Source organism: Schistocerca serialis, chromosome 1, assembly GCF_023864345.2.
Source record: "Schistocerca serialis cubense isolate TAMUIC-IGC-003099 chromosome 1, iqSchSeri2.2, whole genome shotgun sequence".
In the NCBI taxonomy this organism is placed as follows: Eukaryota; Metazoa; Arthropoda; class Insecta; order Orthoptera; family Acrididae; genus Schistocerca; species Schistocerca serialis.
In genome coordinates this window covers 809,613,234-809,633,245 of record NC_064638.1, presented here as the reverse complement: position 1 = coordinate 809,633,245, position 20,012 = coordinate 809,613,234, and the positions used below count along the sequence as shown (strand labels likewise).

Below are 20,012 nucleotides of genomic sequence, written 5' to 3'. Positions count from 1 at the left end.
TCCATTACCCTTTTTTTAAATTTTGTTGATGATCATTCTATAATCTATTTGCAGGACACTGTCCATTCCATTCAACTGCTCTTCCAAGTTATTTTCTCCCCATTCCATTCAACTGCTCTTCAAAGTTATTTGCTCCCTCTGACAGAATTAATGTCATTGGCAAACCTCAGAAGTTTTAATTTCTTTTCTCTAAACCTTAATTCTGTTCTCATATTTAGCCTTGGTTTCCTGGATAGCTTGCTCTCCCCCCCACCCTCTCTCTCTCTCTCTCTCTCTCTCTCTCTCTCTCTCTCTCTCTCTCTCTCCCCCCCCCCCCCCTCTCCCAGCCCCCCTCCCTCTCCCTCCCCCCCTCACTCCCTCTTCCTTCCTTTCCATGCCCTTTGACTCCTATAACTGTAGGTAGTGTTGGTTCTGTACATGTTGTAGACAACCTCTGTTCCCTGTATTTTATCCCTGTTACCTTCAGAATTTCAGCGAGTGTATTCCAGTCAACATTATTGAAAGGCTTTTTAAATCTACCGATGCCGTTAAGTTAGGTTTGATTTTCTTCAGTCTATCTTCTAAAATAAGTCAAAAGAGCATTATTGCATTGCACAATTTTAACTGATGATTTGGTAATATTCAAACCTGTCAACATACATAAAACCATTACCTGTTTTGGAATCAGAATTTTTACATTCTTTGAAGTCTGTTAGCATTTTGCTTGTATCATATGTCGTGCAAACTAGTGGATTAGTTTTGTCATGGATAACTGCCCCAAGAATCTCAATAATTATGAGGGAATATTGTTTATCCAGAGGCATTGTTTTGATTTGAATCCTTCAGTGCCATGGAAAATACTTCTGGGGTATTGCATCCCCCATTTCATCTGCTTCTTGCACCCATTCCACAGTGCTGTCTTCCAGTTTGTTTTCTTTGTATAGCCCCTATGTATATTTGTTCCACCGTTCAGCTTTTCCTTCTTTACTTATTATTGACATCATATAACTACTTTTATTTCCTCCAAAAGTTTCTCTAATTTTGCTGCAGGCAGCATCTGTCTTTCCCATAGTCATGTATGCTTCTACAGCATTGCATTTTTCCTCTAGTCATTCCTGTTTGGCATTTTACAATTCCTGCCTATCTCATTTTTTAGATGGCTGTATTCTCTTTTGGTTCTTCAGTTTTATATTTTCTCCATTTGTCACATATATTCCTTATATTGTGCACTGTCCTAGGATTTCTACTGGACCATGTCTCTTTGCCTGTACGTATACATGAAGTATTGTCACTTTGCAGCTGACATTCATTGAAGGTTTAGCATGGCACATTTTCATTAGAACATTACCTTGAATATCTCAAATGTTGTGTACTAATAGGGTGACAATCTAGAGTACTTTGATTGTGACTGTGATACAAACAATGTTTAATTTGACTGTGAGCAGAGAGATATCTAACCTTCATGTAATATTGGTTCTTTTCTTCTTCATGTTCAGCATGGGGTCACACAGAAAAATGAGAATTTTTGAAACAACCAACGAAAGAATTTTATTGACAGCAGTTGCACCACTACAAAGTGCCTTTTAAGAGACAGTAATCCAGTTTATCGGTGTTAAATTTCATCCTGTAGATGTTGTTTCCCCATACATACGCATTCTTCCAGTCTGCTCTTGAGGTTCCTCATAAAGAGCTGCAGCTTCTTAGCTGGGATATTACAAATTTTATCTTGAATTCTTTGTTTCAGTACATCCATTGTTCTTGCATGAATCGTATAGACCTAACTCTTAAGGTACCCCCACAAGAAAATGTCACAAATGGACATATCCTGTGATCTTGGGTGTCAGGGGATGTCTCTGAATCTCACAGAGCTGCCATTGATTGACTTGCAGTGTACGATTTTGCACCGTCCTATTGAAACCAGGTTTTGTGAAGTTATGGAATATTGTTTAATGCCAAGTGCAACTAAAGATTGCAACATCTCAACATACTGATCTGAAGTGATAGTCACTGTGATCTATTCCTCACTTTCGAAAAAGTAGGGTCTGATGACCCCGTGTGATGAAATTGCACACCATACTGTCAGTTTGCTGATGTGTAAAGGGTGTTCATGTATTTCATTTGATTATAAACTTCCCAGTAATGGTAGTTCTGCTTATTCACATAACATATGAGATGAAAGCAAGTCCTTTTTTTTTAATGGGAAAAGCATGCAGTTGACCGTTACACTAACCCATGTTTACTAAATGGTGAGAGTATTTACAGCTCAAGGCTCCTGTTCCAGAATGTTGCCAGATGGATATGGCTGCCACAAAGCCTTTCAAAAGTTCCCATTTTTCTATGTCACCCCGAATAAGTTTAAAATGTTTTCTGTGAGTTCATTTGAGATGCTTGATCCTAATATTCTGAAACTTATTGCCCACATTTTTTTTCTCAAAATTACACCTTAACAGCTCGTTATTTTTATCACGCTATGCAGTGTTAACAGTTTCTCGTGGATGTATTTCTACAGCAGTTTACATACAGACTGTAGCCAAAAAATCATTATAGTAAAGTAATACCACTTGTAGAACCTTGAAATGGAGTTCTACTATAACGTTTATCTTTTTTGTGAGAAATGTAAGGGAATTTCATAAATTTTCACTGCTAAATTAATGTTCATATTTCCCTAACTTGCTTAAGGATAAGAAGCCTTATGCGTTACATCCACTTGAATGTTCTTCATACATGAAAAAGTACTAGTTAAAGCAAGTAATAATTAATTAAAAATTCTTTTGATCACCATAGTACTTTATTTGGTATACTCTTGATGCAGATGGTAGCCTATACACTTGCATTCCTCTGCCTGGAGAACTGATACAATCATCTCATTATAAGGGAACCTAACATTTAATCTGAAATTTGGACAGTCATACAGTACTGAACTTTTGACATACAAATTCTCAGACGTGAAGAAAGACCACAGAAAATTCTCAGATGAACATTTTTGTAGCTACTATATCTTAATGCACATAAGATTGTGAAAAACATTCAACAGTAATGAATTCCTCAGATGCTTCTCATGGTGCAAATTACACAGATATAATAATTCATTCACGTATTTCACTTAGAGAACTAGTAGTGTAATCATAATGTAAAACAGTCTTTGTTTTGTTTTTAATGTTCGTGGCCATACTACTGATATATTAAAAATAACATAAAAATTCCTGTAACTCTCCACCAAGCAAAAAGTTACAAAAAAATGCAGTATTATGTTTTTCATTATAGCTGAGTATCAGTGATTCTATCTAAAAATTTTCCATCACCTTTGAGGTTTAGATTTTTCCTGTTATTCATGCCGGTATTATTACCCTGACATGTACTGGTTGTAAGCAGTATTATTAAGAGACATGTAGTGCTATTTGTTGCAAGGTCCGACTGGAAAGTTAAGTTCATTTGAAAGAATTATATGTACATACACAGAATTCCTCTTTTTCCAGAGAGTACTCCTAAACTGAATTTGGATGATATTTATTACCACCGGGAGTGTGTGTGTTACTCATTGGAAAGGCGGAGAATTGATCTTATTACTATCTCATCATACCACAACATAAGCCTGGAACGTGAACCAAGACTCAGACATTTATTTCCAGAAATAAATGTTCCTCGTCCATTCAAGTTCCTTGAGAAAAAGGTAAACAGCACCAAACACATGAATAAAGATGAACATGAATAATATTGTATATAGTAACTGCTGTTTTACCATTGACAATAATTTGAGTGGTTTATGATCCACAGTTTGTTTCTGGCAGTTACTGTGGACAGAGTAAAACACAAGATAATATTTATCTTAGTGTAGTCTGAAACTGTAATTTTTTTCTTTATTAGCAGTTGACTTTTCAGTAAGCAGGGTATATTATAGGTTCCTGAATGTGCCCTACTCTTTATACAACAGTTGTGCCTTCTTGGGTGGCCATTTTAATTGATGAAGGGGTACTGACTTACTAGTTGCTGGAAGTAACATTGAAAGTGGGATAAGAAATATCGATGACAATAAATTGCATGTGTTCCCTGGATCATGTCAAAAGGCAATCAGATCATGGAATTTGGGTAGTTTTGCTTAGGAACAGGCATTTTGAACTTCATATTCGCAAACTGTGGGCTGATGAGTGTCAGCAGTCCACTATAACCCTAAGCTGCATGAGTACTTCAGCAGCTACCACTTAAATGGAAAGCTGTGTCACAGGAAACAGGAATCATGACTTTACCATCTATATTGTAAAGATGGTATCAATATTCATTTATCATAAACTCAACTTAGAAGCATGCTGTATGCCAGTGGGGTGGATTGTTTCCCAGGCAAAACAGTCACTAGTGGGTAATCTCAGGAGTTCCTGATGTGAGCTATTTGTATTAGGCTTACCTAGATATTTTGGGCTCTGCCTGGGCAGCCTTTTGCATGATGGATATGGAACTTATATATCAAACCTAGAGTGAGTGTTGGACAGTATTATTTACCTACCCTGTTAAAAGACCATGGTAGGTCTTCATGAGGCCCCATCAACACAACATTGAAGATTAGTAACAAAGCACATCTACTGTGTTGAATTATCTGAATAGTTATCATAATAATTTATGCAACTTTTGGCAATTTGCTGTATGTCCATTCCTCATATGTATAGAGGAAAAAGTGGAGTAAAAATGTGAGGCCATGATAGGAAATAATTCACAAAAAGTTGAAAATTGATTTATTTGTTATGCATTTGAAGTTTAGTACAGTCACACAATGCATTGTTTCTAACCAAATTGGTGCAAATTTCACAGATATAATAACTCACATATTTCACTTGTAGAACTATGAGTGTAATCATATTGTAAAACAGTCTTTGTTTTGTTCTAATTCTCCACCAAGCAAAAAAGTTGCAAAATAATGCAGTATTATGTTTTTCATTATAGCTGAGTATCAGTGATTATATCTAAAAAAAATTCCATCACTTTTGAGGTTTAGAATTTTTCCTGTTATTCGTGCCAGTATTCTTACCCTGACACGTACTGATTGTAAGCAGTATTATTAAGAGACACATACTGATATTTGTTGCAAGGTCTAATTGGAAAGTTAAGTACATTGAAAGAATTAATGTGTACATACATAGAATTCCTCTTTTTTTTCAGAGTGTATTCCTGAACTGAATTTGGATGATTTTTATTACCATCAGGAGTGTGTATGTTACTCATTGGAAAGGCGGAGAATTGATCCTATTACTATCTCATCATACCACGACATAAGCCTGGAACATGAACCAAGATTGTTTTTTCGATTAAACATATATAAATTGTAGTGATGATTCTTTCCAAAATAACAGTTAACCATTATTGAAATGGAGTTGCTGCTCATTTGATTGCCTGGAGCTTCTTAGAACTGTTGAAATTCAGAAAATTTGATTTAGTCTGCTTGTAACAGCTTGTCCTGCTTTTTTAATGGATCACCGACAATATATTTTGTTCTTCAAAGTGATATGAGTCCATTTCTGTTCTCTCTTCTGCTATACTCTGAAAGCTAGGTTATCAACATGTAGGAAAAGACAGATTGCTACTTACCGTAAATTCTAGCATCTCAGGCCAGAATGCATCCGTGATGTGGGACGCAAGCAGCAATCTGGAGGGGGTGGGGAAGGGGAAGGGATAGTAGTGTATGAGTGGGGAGAGAGACAGACACTGTCTGGTGGAATGTGCAGGGACTAGACTGCCAAAAGACACAGCATCAGGAGGTTTTGGGGCAGAGAGGCCCTGATGCTGCACCTGTTGCCAGTCTAGTCCATGCGCACTCCACCAGACAGCATCCGTCTTTCTGCCCACCTGTACACTGGTATCCCTTTCCCTTCCTCACCTCCTCCAGATTGCTGCGTGCATCCTCTGTGATAGTTGCGTTCCGATTCGAGATGCTGGAGGTGGTTGTGTGTGCATTAGGTCCGCTTGCTTGTGTGTATGAGTGATGTGGGTTTCTCTGTATATCTTTTGCTGTTGAAACCTGTGACCTAAAGCTTTGTGTAAGTCTCCTTTAATTGTGCCTGTCTGCAACTTGATGTGTCTTCTTTACCGTAAGTACAATCTGTCTTTTCCTACATTGTCGATATTCGTACTTGGAGTTTCTGTTGTTTGAAAGCTAGGATATCTTTATCTTTCATTGTAGCTCTGAAAGTTAGAAAGGTACTTTTAATTGAATATGAGACACACAGGTTTCCCTGTCACTAATAAATTTATAACATAACACTGTTTTTTATATACGAGGGTGGTTTGAAAAGTTCTCGTAACAGAATAGAAAAAAAAAGTACTTACATCACTGAAACTTTTTCTTATTTTTCAATTTAATTTCCTTGTAGATTAATGCACTTGCTCCAATGATGTTCCAGTGCCTTGATCCCTTCTCGAAAATGAGTTTCCTCCAGGCCTGCAAAATAGTTGTCAACTCCGGCTATCAAATTTTTGCTTGAAGTGAATCTTTGTCCACAAAGAAAAATTTTTAGTTTTGGGAAGAGATGAAAGTCTGATGTAGCCATATCAGGTGAATAAGGTGGCTGTGGCAACAATTCATACCTTAGTTCGTGTAGTTTTGCCACGGTGACGGCAAGTGTGCGGGCACACATTGCTTCATAGAAGATGACTTTCTTCCTTGCTAATCCTGGCCTTTCTTCACATATCTTTTGTTGCAATTTGTCCAGGAGTTTAGTATAGTATTCTCCAGTAATTGTTTGCTCAGTGGGGAGATAATCTACAAATAGAATCCCCTTCACATCCCGGAACACTGATGCCATGGCCTTTCCCACCGAAGGAATGGTCCTTGTTTTCTTTGGTGGTGGAGAATCAGCATGTTTCCACTGCTTTGACTGTTGTTTTGTCTCTGTGGTATAGTAGTGCACCCAAGTTTCATCTGTGTTCACAAACTCATGCAAAAAATTTTGTTTGTTTCTCCTAAAACAGGCCAAATATTGTTCCGATATGTCCACTCTCATGCGTTTTTGATCTAGCGTCAAGATTCGTGGCACTCGTCTTGCACATAATTTTTTTATTTCTGATTTTCAGTTAAAATGTGATATACCCTTTCAGATGACATCTGGCAAGCATGAGCAATTTCATGCACTTTCGGCGATCCTCCATGACCATTTTGTGCACTTTTGCAATGATTTTGAGAGTAGTGACACATCTTGGCCACCTACCGCGCAGATCATCATCTAAGCTCTCCTGATCAAATTTAAATTCATTTTTCCTCTTGGCAACAGCTGAATATGTAGGAGCAGAGCCCCTAGTGTATTCTGGAAACTGGCATGAATGTCCTTTGCTTTCATACTTTTCTTTATAAAATACTTATTCACTGCTTGAATCTCGATTTTTTTCCATCTTCAAAAATCACTACGTGGGAACAGCAAAAAGAGCTATGTCACTGCCACGGCTTTCTTCCAAGAGCACAGACGTGGCATGTGTGTACAGGAAACAGTCCAATGAATATCACGTGAACAACTCATTGTGGTAGTGCTGACAGTGGTGATTCTGAGAACTTTTCAAACCACACTCATGTTACACTTAATACATGCAATGAACACCATTTAAATGTAATTTAACAGTCACAGTAAGTGTACATACAGCCAGGCATCATCAAGAAATACAAAAGGTACCAAAAACATGGAGAAAAACAATAACAACAACAACTCAAAGGAAACACATTTAATAATGCTTATAAACTTTGAGTATCTATGGCTCTGACTTATCTGTGTTGGCTCTGATTCCTCATTTGATGTTTTCTCACTGAATTCGTTTGTCTGTAGCCGAGGTTCCTTGGTGCTGTCAGTGATGGGTACTTAAATGCAGTCTCTCTGCTAATTATGTTGTTAGCCATATCTATTTCAACTGCTTTCCTTAATGACAGCATCCCAGAATGCAGAGGCAGAGAAGATGCTGTGTCTGCATCTCATTTCACTGCTTTGTTTAATGATAGCATCTCAGTATGCAGAGGCAGACAAGATTCAATGTCTGCGACGCATTTCTCTAGTAGGTGCTCTGGACATCAGTGTCACCTGGGATAATGTTATGGCCCTGTCTGTTGGTGCCTGAATTTTTGTAGTGAACCAGCTTCTAAGTTTGTGCACAGCTAGCTGCAGTCACGCATGAAGATGATGATCAGCTACAGTCAAACTTGAAGGTGATGAGCAGCTGCCTCGTAGAAATATTGTGCAGTTTAGACAATGCCATCTGACACAATGCCCAAGAAACTTTCACACTATGAATTGGTTGTCTGCAGAAGAAAGAGGGATGAATTTGGAGGTGCTTGACACCTGCAAGGGGTGAGAAAGTAAGTTCCACTAATTGGTCGAATTTCAGGAGGAGGGCAAAAGACATTACACCATGAGCAACCCCCCCCCCCCCACCCCCCCTCTACCCCCATCCTACTCGTGTGTTGTTCCATAAATAATTTGATGCTTTACATATTTCATTCTGTTAATATTTTTCATTCAGTGTGAATTTAATGTCTTGAATAGAGTGAAAACTCATATATGTGTAACATTCACAAAAAAAAGTGAAAAATTAAATTTTTGAGTTCATATATTTCCTATAGTGTCAAGCCTATTTTTCTGGAACAAGCATTTTTGTAATAAAAAATTTAATGCTGTAAAATTTTTTCATTATTCCTGCACATTTACCTTTCACTTAACAGTTGGCTGTTGTTGTTGTTGTTGTTGTTGTTGTTGTGGTCGTCAGTCCTGAGACTGGTTTGATGCAGCTCTCCATGCTACTCTATCCTGTGCAAGCTTCTTCATCTCCCAGTACCTACTGCAACCTACATCTTTCTGAATCTGCTTAGTGTATTGATCTCTTGGTCTCCCTCTACGATTTTTACCCTCCACGCTGCCCTCCAATACTAAATTGGTGATCCCTTGATGCCTCAGAACATGTCCTACCAACCGATCCCTTCTTCTGGTCAAGTTGTGCCACAAACTTCTCTTCTCCCCAATCCTATTCAATACTTCCTCATTAGTTATGTGATCTACCCATCTAATCTTCAGCATTCTTCTGTAGCACCACATTTCAAAAGCTTCTATTCTCTTCTTGTCCAAACTATTTACCGTCCATGTTTCACTTTAAAGAATTAAAATAAATTTTGCAAGGCACAACTATATTGTAAGAAGTTTGTACAAAAATTATTTCTGTGTGTGCATGTGTGTGTGTGTGTGTGTGTGTGTGTGTGTGTGTGTGTGTGTGTGTTGTCTTTTTTGTACATTTATTCAACTCAAATTTTTAGACAATATTTATTCTATAATGTAGTGGACACACATGTCTGAAATGTGCCATATTTGACCAAGTCGCCAAATACAACAGGTGGAATGCTGTTTCATGTTTGGCAAATGTATACTTTTACTTGGATAACACAGCCCAGAATTGGTTCAAGAAAAATGAAGAGATAGGTGAAGAGATAAATGAAGGGATAAATTCCAGGTCAAACCAAAGAAAATGTTTGGCAACAATCAGCAGCATTGTGGAAGAACAGTTTCAGAACATTAACTGAAGAACATTGGCAACATTATAGGGAAATGACAAAGATCTGTAGGGTATTAAAAAAGCATGTAGTCACGTGTCTATAAGAGATGCTGGAAGTGGTGGCCATGGGCATCCAGGCATCGCTGACTTCGTGTGATGTTGTTTACAACAACACACAATTCTGCAGAAGAGATGTTGTTAATTTATCTAGTGATGCTTTGTTTAAGATCATTTATTCTATTGTGTGAGGATTGTCACCACACACTTTGCTGTTTAGTGTGCACTGTAAATAAAACTCAAACAATGTTACCTCCCTTTTGCGTTTTTGTGTTATGCGTCAATGGGAAGAGGAGTGGCTGACAGTCTGGTCAAGGCCACCACGCGGCCATGGCGTACGTCTTACCAGTCATGCAGGCGGGATGAGGTTCTCCTCACTCACCTCCGCATTGGGCACAGTCCCTTAACGCATGGTTTTTTACTCCAGCGGGAGGACCCCCCAATCTACAGTGCTTGTGGCATCCAGATTACTGTCCGCCACATTCTACTTGACTGTCTTTTATTCTCTGACCAGAGGGCGGTGGTTTCCTTGCCACCAGATTTGCCCTCTATTTTGCAAGATGACGCAACGACTGTGGTTAAGGTCATACGGTTTTGTGTCCTGTCCAATTGTTGCCTCGTATTTTAGGGAGAGGATTTTAATGTGCTGCTGGGTGACTGGCTCACCCAGGTTTTAGTTAAGATGTCTGCCAGTCACGATTACCTTCTTGTTTCACTTTGATTTCTGTTCTCTTTTCCTTGTGTTTCCTTTCCTTTTTTAGTGCATTTCTTCTCCTCTTGTTTTGCCTCTGTATGTGAGGATTTGGAACTGCATCAGATCTGTGTCTTCTAGCTGTTCTCCTTGTTCGCTGTCCGTCTTCGTCCCTTCACCGCATGTGTTCCTGTTTCTATGCATTTGGGCGCTGATGACCACGCTGTTTAGCGCCTGAAAACCTCAAACCACCCACCCACCCACACCCACCCCCCACCAGGGAACACATTGGTGATGTGGGCCGTAAGTGTAAGTGGGTGCTCCATCTTGTTGAAATAGTGCATACGGCTCCTCTGCATGCTGCTGCACTGAGCAATTTTTTTGTTCACTGCTCCTGGTGAGATATTGTGAGAGGGCCATAAGACCCTACCGGATCAGACAAATAAGCAATAAATAAATAAATAAATATACTGTGTAGTAAGAAATGCACCAAGAATCACTCATCAAGAAATATGAAAACTGTTTTGCCATTCACTATGAAACTTATGTGTTGTAGCCTACATTAATTCTAGATTTTCATTTCTTTAAAACCAATGCAGCATTATATAACCAGATAAGAAAATGAATAGTGAATTGAATAAAAATGAACAGGATCTAAACAGGACCAGTAACCAGTGAACTAGTTTCCTGAGATGTATGAATTTGCTCTTCTCCAAAAGATGTATGATTAAGGTGAAATACCTTCAGTCTTGAGGAAAAAAAATTAATAACCTCATTTTCAAAGAAGGCCGCTGCAGACAGATTTGAGTATTACTGAACCATCAGTTTTCCTAGGTCCATCTTCTAAGATGAGTGACGTCTTGAGCTGCTACATTTCTGCATAACCCAAACTGATCTTCCTGGAGATGGGCTTCTACCATTTTGTCCATTATTTTGTAAATAATTCATGTCTGTGTTTAGCAATCATGAGTTATTACACTTATGGTTCAGGAGCATTCATGCCTATCTGCACCTGCTTTTTTTTGGAACTTAAATTATTATTTTTTTCTCAAGCCTAAGGGTATTTCAACTTTTTCATGTATCTTATAGAGACTAGTTGACTGGTGTCTATTTCTGATTGGATCCTTTTCGTTTTCACTCATTTACCATTACTTTTTTTATCTAGTTGTATCACGCTGTATTGGTTTCAAAGAAATGAAAATCTAGAAGTACTCTATGCTATAACATATTAGTTTCATAGTGAATAGCAAAATAGTTTTGACATGTCTTGACAAAATTGCTCTGGGTACACTTCTTACATGCCAGTGTAGTTATGGCTTATATTATTTATTTATTTATTCTCCATGGACAAATACAAGGATTTGTTGTGGATAGTTTACATATATACAGATCGGAGCGTGGAATGTCAGATCCCTTAATCGGGCAGGTAGGTTAGAAAATTTAAAAAGGGAAATGGATAGGTTAAAGTTAGATATAGTGGGAATTAGTGAAGTTCGGTGGCAGGAGGAACAAGAATTCTGGTCAGGTGACTACAGGGTTATAAACACAAAGTCAAATAGGGGTAATGCAGGATCAGGTTTAATAATGAATAGGAAAATAGGAATGCGGGTAAGCTACTACAAACAGCATAGTGAACGCATTATTGTGGCCAAGATAGATACGAAGCCCACACCTACTACAGTAGTACAAGTTTATAAGCCAACTAGCTCTGCAGATGACGAAGAAATTGAAGAAATGTATGATGAAATAAAAGACATTATTCAGATAGTGAAGGGAGACGAAAATTTAATAGTCATGGGTGTCTGGAATTCGAAGGGAGAGAAGGAAACATAGTAGGTGAATATGGATTGGGGCTAAGAAATGAAAGAGGAAGCCGCCTGGTAGAATTTTGCACAGAGCACAACTTAATCATAGCTAACACTTGGTTTAAGAATCATGATAGAAGGTTGTATACATGGAAGAACCCTGGAGATACTAAAAGGTATCAGATAGATTATATAATGATAAGACAGAGATTTAGGAACCAGGTTTTAAATTGTAAGACATTTCCAGGGGCAGATGTGGACTCTGACCACAATGTATTGGTTATGACCTGTAGATTAAAACTGAAGAAACTGCAAAAAGGTGGGAAGTTAAGGAGTTGGGACCTGGATAAACTGAAAGAACCAGAGGTTGTACAGAGTTTCAGGGAGAGCATAAGGGAACAATTGACAGGAACGGGGGAAAGAAATACAGTAGAAGAAGAATGGGTAGCTTTGAGGGATGAAATAGTGAAGGCAGCAGAGGATCAAGTAGGTAAAAAGACGAGGGCTAGTAGAAATCCTTGGGTAACAGAAGAAATATTGAATTTAATTGATGAAAGGAGAAAATATAAAAATGCAGTAAATGAAGCAGGCAAAAAGGAATACAAACGTCTCAAAAACGAGATCGACAGGAAGTGCAAAATGGCTAAGCAGGGATGGCTAGAGGACAAATGTAAGGATGTAGACGCTTATCTCACTAGGGTAAGATAGATACTGCCTACAGGAAAATTAAAGAGACCTTTGGAGATAAGAGAACCACTTGTATGGACATCAAGAATTCAGATGGAAACCCAGTTCTAAGCAAAGAAGGGAAAGCAGAAAGGTGGAAGGAGCATATAGAGCATCTATACAAGGGCGATGTACTTGAGGACAATATTATGGAAATGAAAGAGGATGTAGATGAAGATGAAATGGGAGATACGATACTGCGTGAAGAATTTGACAGAGCACTGAAAGACCTGAGTCGAAACAAGGCCCCGGGAGTAGACAACATTCCATTAGAACTACTGACAGCCTTGGGAGAGCCAGTCCTGACAAAACTCTACCATCTGGTGAGCAAGATGTATGAAACAGGCGAAATACCCTCAGACTTCAAGAAGAATATAATAATACCAATCCCAAAGAAAGCAGGTGTTGACAGATGTGAAAATTACCGAACAATCAGTTTAATAAGCCACAGCTGCAAAATACTAACACGAATTCTTTACAGACGAATGGAAAAACTAGTAGAAGCCGACCTCGGGGAAGATCAGTTTGGATTCTGTAGAAATGTTGGAACACGTGAGGCAATACTGACCTTAAGACTTATCTTAGAAGAAAGATTAAGGAAAGGCAAACCTACGTTTCTAGCATTTGTAGACTTAGAGAAAGCTTTTGACAATGTTGATTGGAATACATTGTAATTCTGTCAGAGACAGCAAAGGACTTGGAAGAGCAGTGGAACGGAATGGACAGTGTCTTGAAGGGAGGATAGAAGATGAACATCAACAAAAGCAAAACGAGGATAATGGAATGTAGTCGAATTTAGTCGGGTGATGTTGAGGATATTAGATTAGGAAATGAGACACTTAAAATAGTAAAGGAGTTTTGCTATTTGGGGAGCAAAATAACTGATGATGGTCGAAGTAGAGAGGATATAAAATGTAGACTGGCAATGGCAAGGAAAGCGTTTCTGAAGAAGAGAAATTTGTTAACTTCGAGTATAGATTTAAGTGTCAGGAAGTCATTTCTGAAAGTATTTGTATGGAGTGTAGCCATGTATGGAAGTGAAACATGGACGGTAAATAGTTTCGACAAGAAGAGAATAGAAGCTTTCGAAATGTGGTGCTACAGAAGAATGCTGAAGATCAGATGGGTAGATAACATAACTAATGAGGAAGTATTGAATAGGATTGGGGAGAAGAGAAGCTTGTGGCACAACTTGGCCAGTAGAAGGGATCGGTTGGTAGGACATGTTCTGAGGCATCAAGGGATCACCAATTTAGTATTGGAGGGCAGTGTGGAGGGTAAAAATCGTAGGGGGAGACCAAGAGATGAATACACTAATCAGATTCAGAAGGATGTAGGTTGCAGTAGGTACTGGGAGATGAAGAAGCTTGCACAGGATAGAGTAGCATGGAGAGCTGCATCAAACCAGTCTCAGGACTGAAGACCACAACAACAACAAACAACAGTTTACATATTGTTCATTTCCCCTTATAACATTGTGGGAAACAATTATATACAATAAGCCTACAGATAAAAAATTATGTTGCTTTTTTTGGTACTATTTATACAAATGAAAGTTTTCTACTCCTCTGAGGGGAATTCCTCAATACTATAAAAACACTTACTGCTGAGGAACTCCTTCAAGGCAATTTCAAAGCACCTTCCACTTAAGCTTTTTAATGTTTTTGGAAGTTTGTTATAAAATTAAACTGAATTTATCTGCGCCAAGAATTTGAATTCAAACTCGACTTATGGAGACCAGTTTTTCCTAGGGGACAACACGTACACTTGAAGGAAGCTTCATGTCCCCATCAAGATAGTGCGCAGTAATAGCAATTGAAGGTCGCACTCCACGGGAAGTGTGTGGATGATGGGGAGGTCATTGATGAAGCAAGACATTGGCTGTGACATTGACCAGTGGAATGCTACCATGTGGGCATACAGGCCCTCCCAGTAAGGTGGCATAGGGCCATCGCATTGAATGGAGATTATGTTGAAAAATAGGATTTTGTAGACAAAAGAGTGGAAAATAATGTGGTGTATTGGAATCCTGAATAAAACCAGCCTGCTTTCGGAAAAAAATGTGTTGCTTTACTTATTGAACACCCCTTATTTATTATATATAAATTAATTTTTACGTCAGTTAATAAATTACTGATCATGGATGCTGAGCAGTAAAGAACCAGACGTCAAAATTTTGAGGATAGAGAGAGTGCTAACACAGTGAATTAAAGGAATGACAATTCATATGGAATGAGAAACGATGGAACTGGAGTGAAGAATGAGCAACCACTTATGAAAGAATGAGTCTGACAGAACAAGACTGAGGTGGGAACAAGACCAACCAAAGCGAATGGTGAATTCCTCTCACAGTTTCAGATCTCTCTCACCTCATCTTCATCTACTTTCTGTTCCTTTTCCATAATATTGTTTCTGCCCTCATTCTCATGCAGGAGGTCCCTGAATTGAGTGACCTTGTCATCAACAAACTGTACATTTCGTGCCTATTGTTCTCTGTTAGTGAAGACTGCCAACTTTAGCGTTTTAACCAATATTGTGTAACGAGTTTTGTCTACCATAATTTTATAATGATTATCAATAATAAGTCTCTCTTTATGACATGAATATCTTTTTAGTGTGGTTTCATGAAAAACTTTTGCTTTCTGTATTTTACAGTTTCTCGTGTTTTACACTTTTTTGGGCCAGCCTGCTGAAAAATGTAAAAAGGTGGTTTTACTGTCTTCCTTATATCTTTCATCTTCCCATTCCTTTCTTAGTACTGGCTTCACATGTGAGCTCTTGATATCCATAAGGCTGCTGCTTTTTTTGTCCAAAGGTTTCTTTCTCATAATCATATACACTTGTATAAATTTGCATCTCTCCTCTTGCCATTCCTGCTTCTCCAGTTTGCACTTTCTGCATGTGTCACTTCTTATGTGTCTTTGTTCAGTTTTGTGTGCTTTATTTGATGAATTTTTATATTTTCTCCTTTTATCAGTTGAATTGTATGTTTCCCAGGTATTTCTACTTTCCTTGTCTTTTGCGTATTTAATACTTTACTGCCCTCACTATTTCATCTCTCTCACCTTCAATTGTTTCCATTTCCCCTGGGTCATTCAATCATTGCCCAATGTTCCCTTTGAAATTCTTGACAACTGTGAGTGAGTTCTTTTAATTAATAAGGTCCCATCTTGTAAATTTCATACCTTTCTGCAATTTTATGAGTTTTAATTTTCAGCTGATAACCACATCTGCCGTAGAAATAGTTTGCAGTTTCAAATCTGGTTTTGAAATTGATGTCTTATTATTATATAACCCATCTGAAAATTTCCATTGCTTCCTTGTCTCATCTATGTATATCTTTTATAATTCTCAAACCAAGTGTTGACAATGCCTAAATCATACTGTTTGCAAAATTCTGCCAAGTAGCTTTCTCTTCCATTCCTTTTCCCCAGTCCACATTCCTTACTGTTTTTTCTCCATAGCTTCTTTATCCCAGTATTAAATTCTGGTCACAATCGAATTAAATTTTTGTCCCTTGTAATGAATGTAGCAACGTTTTTCTTCCCCCCCACCCCTCCCCCCCTTTCTCTTTGTCATACATTTCTTCAGTCTCTCATCTGTGGAGTAAGTTGTATTTATACTTGCACTACTGTAATTGGTTTTGACTTCGTTCTTGTCTTTGCTATGACAATACCTTCACTCTACTGTTCATGGTACTTCCCGGTAGCTGAGTGGTCAGCACAACAGAATGTCAATCCTAAGGGCCCGAGTTCGATTCCCGGCTGGGTCAGAGATTTTCTCCGCTCAGGGACTGGGTGTTGTGTTGTCCTAATCATCATCATTTCATCCCCATCGATGCGCAAGTCGCCGAAGTGGCATCAAATCGAAATCAGCGAACGGTCTACCTGACAGGAGACCCTAGTGACATGACACTTACATTTATGGTAGTTCCCCACACTTGTATTTTCTCGTTTGCTCTTAGTAGTACTTCTGTGTTGCTCCTATTTGATTTTGTGTTAATATCCCCTTGCAATTTACTAATTTCTGCTAAGTCTAACTTTAACCTGTCAATTTCAGTTTTCAAGTTCTCTACCTCAGTAATGATTTAATTACATCATAGATGTATTCTTTTCCTTTTGTTGTGCAACCAGCCTTGTACTCGAACAGATTTCTTCGTGTGCTGTGACATGTTGGAACTTAACTGAGGTCTGGTCTTCTTCGAAACCCAGTGTAATGCATGTGATTTTCTTTTGTTGTGTCCCATGAGCTCATGCGAGCTGCCCTGTAGCCTTTCCATATCTTTGATAACATACTGTTCAGTTCCACTGATCATATTCTTGTGATTATCAAACTTACAAAACCTGTCCTAAACACACAACTGCTTCTTCGTACTGTATGCCCAACAAAAGATGCATAATCAAGGTGGGAGTCATTTCAGAACACTCTGTATTGCTTATTTGTTTTTAGCAACTTCTTTTTAATGCATTTTGTTAATGCAACTATTCATAACAGGCAAAAAGTTATCTCAGAATGTATGCAGTTGCAATACAGAATGTTCAGAAGGCAGTTATTTGGCAAAATCGTTTGAATTCTTCCAGCCTGTACTAGTGAGCCAGAATGTCTTGGCAGATAGTAGCTCATCATGGCAGTTATTCCTAACTTGATCTTGACTTAAATAACTCATTATTGTTATTGCTCATTTTTCCCATTTTCTTCTCAGAAATATATTGTCCCCTCAATGTAATTTGACCCTGTACCTCTTTACCGGCGCTCATTGTTTCTGGCTGTCTGTTTTCATATGATTGTGACAGAGTACACAGTGTTCTTTTTTCTCAGATACTTCTTTTATAATAATTGACATTCTATGACTTGCCATTTGCTTTTTGTCTTTGCTGTAGGGTGACAGTCTCTGCGCAGTCAAATGTTTTCACCAAATTTGTTGAGTTGTAGTTTTTAAACTGAACACTGGTCATACTCTACCTTTGACTCACAATTTCTGCCTTACATGTACGAGTATCAAGAGCTTAGACAATAAACCAGTCCTAAGCAAAGAAGGGAAGGGAGAAAGGTGGAAAGAATATGTAGGAGGTCTAAACAAGGGAGAACAACTTAAAAGCAGTATTATAGAAAGAGAAGTGGACATGGATGAAGATAAGATGGGAGATGTGATACTGTGAGAAGAATTTGTCAAAGCTCTGGAAGATTTAAGTCGAAACAAGGTTCTGGAAGTAGACAATATTCTGTCAGAACTGCTGATAGCTTTGTGAGAGCCAGCCATGACAAACTCTTCCATCTGGTGTGCAAGATGTATTAAATAGGCGGAATACCCTCAGACTTCATGTAGAGTGTAGTAGTTGTAATTGCAAAGAAAGCAGTTGCTGACAGATATGAAGATTACCTAACTATCAGTTTAATAAGCCATGTTTACAAAATACTAAGACAAATTGTTTAAAGAAGAATGAAAAAACTGGTAGAAGCACAGCTTGGGGAAGATCAGTTTGGATTCTGGAGAAATATAGGAAGACACGAGGCAGTACTGACCTTGCAACTTATCTTAGAAGATAGCTTAAGGAAAGACAAACCTACATTCATAGCATTTGTAAACTTAGAGACAGCTTTTGACAATATTGGTTGTAATACTCTCTTTGAAATTCTGAAAGTGGCAAGGGTAAAATACAGGGAGCAAAAGGCTATTTACATCTTATACAGAAACCAAACAGCAGTCATAAGAGTCGAGGGGCATGAAAGGGAAAGAGTGGTTGAGAAGGGAGAGAAACAGAGTTGCAGACTATCCCTGATGTTATTCAATATGCACGTTGAACAAGCAGTAAAGAAAACCAAAGGAAAATTTGGAGTAGGAATTAAACTTCAGGGAGAAGAAATAAAAACTCTGATGTTTACCGATGACATTGTAATTGTGTCAGAGACAGCAAAGGACTTGGAAGAGTAGTTGAGCTGAATGGACAGTGTCTTGAAAGGAGGATATAAGATGAACATCAACAAAAGCAAAGAAGGGAAATTGAATATAGTCAGATTAAATCAGGTGATGCTAAGGGAAACAGATTAATAAACAAGACACTTAAAAGTAGTAGATGAGTTTTGCTGTATTGGCAGAAAAATAACTGATGACTGTCGAAGTAGAGAGGATACAAAATGTAGGCTGGCAATGGCAAGAAAAGCATTTCTGAAGAAGAGAAATTTGTTAACATTGAATATAGATTTAAGTGTTGGGAAGTCTTTTCTGAAGGTATTTGTCTGGAGTGTGGTCATGTATGGAAGCAAAACATGGACAATAAACAATTTAGATAAAAAGAGAATAGAAGCTTTCAAAACATGGTGCTACAGAAGAATGCTGAAGATTAGATGGGTAGATCACATAACGAATGAGGAAGTACTGAATGGAATTGGGGAGAAAAGAAATTTGTGGCACAGTCTGAGTAGAAGAAGGGATTAGTTGATAGGGATCACCAGTTTAGCATTGGAAGGAATAGTAGTAAAAATCATAGAGGGAGACCAAGTGATGAAAACAGTAAGCAGATTCAGAAAGATGTAGGTTGCAGTATTTACTTGGAGATGAAGAGACTCACACAGAATAGAGTAGCGTGGAGAGCTGCATCAAACTAGTCTTCAGACTGAAGGCAACAACAACAACAGCAACAACAACAACAACAATGTGTCTTCCTTAGTCCGTCCTTCAGAATGATGTATCCTTACTTTTACTGCCTGTGTGTTTTTCTTTTCTTTTTTCCTTCCTCTCCATTTTCTTCTACTACAAAAATTTCAGATATTTTTCTTTAACACTGTGGCTATCACACAGCTGTTTAGCTTAAAGTGGATAGACATCATGAAAGAAGTCAATACAAGAGTTGTCATTAAAAAGTTTTAGAAACAACTTCCAGATGACATTATTGATATATGACATCACTATTTTTTAAAAAAAATTTTGTCATTTGTTATTGTGAAAACAATAGAAGCTTAGAAACTGTCAAAATAGTTTGTTTACAGTGAGCACTCGAGGAACCATTGTTCTAAAGAAATAGAAATTTCACATGGAAGTTTTCGATGAGTGATTTTTAAAATTTTCATAAAGGTTTAATTTGCAAGTAATGTGTTGGATACATTAATTCAACTTTCAAAAAAGACTATGTACCATAGGTTTGCAGAATTTTGTCTTGATTTTACCATCATTGAGACATTTCATGAAGGTCATGTTAAATCAGTTGCTATTCAAAAAAACATCAAGGATGTGTGCTACATGATTGTAGAGG

At 38.0% G+C, this 20,012-nt stretch overlaps 1 protein-coding gene across 1 annotated transcript in view; it reads left to right on the top strand.

Annotated features, from left to right (window-relative positions):
• The window catches only part of LOC126484145 (cytosolic carboxypeptidase-like protein 5), a 172,187-nt gene that overhangs the window by 72,434 nt on the left and 79,741 nt on the right, over nt 1–20,012 (top strand). Inside the window, exon 6 of the mRNA XM_050107543.1 lies at nt 3,456–3,649. Coding sequence (XP_049963500.1) covers nt 3,456–3,649 — 194 coding nt within the window. The remainder of the gene's footprint in view (nt 1–3,455; nt 3,650–20,012) is intronic.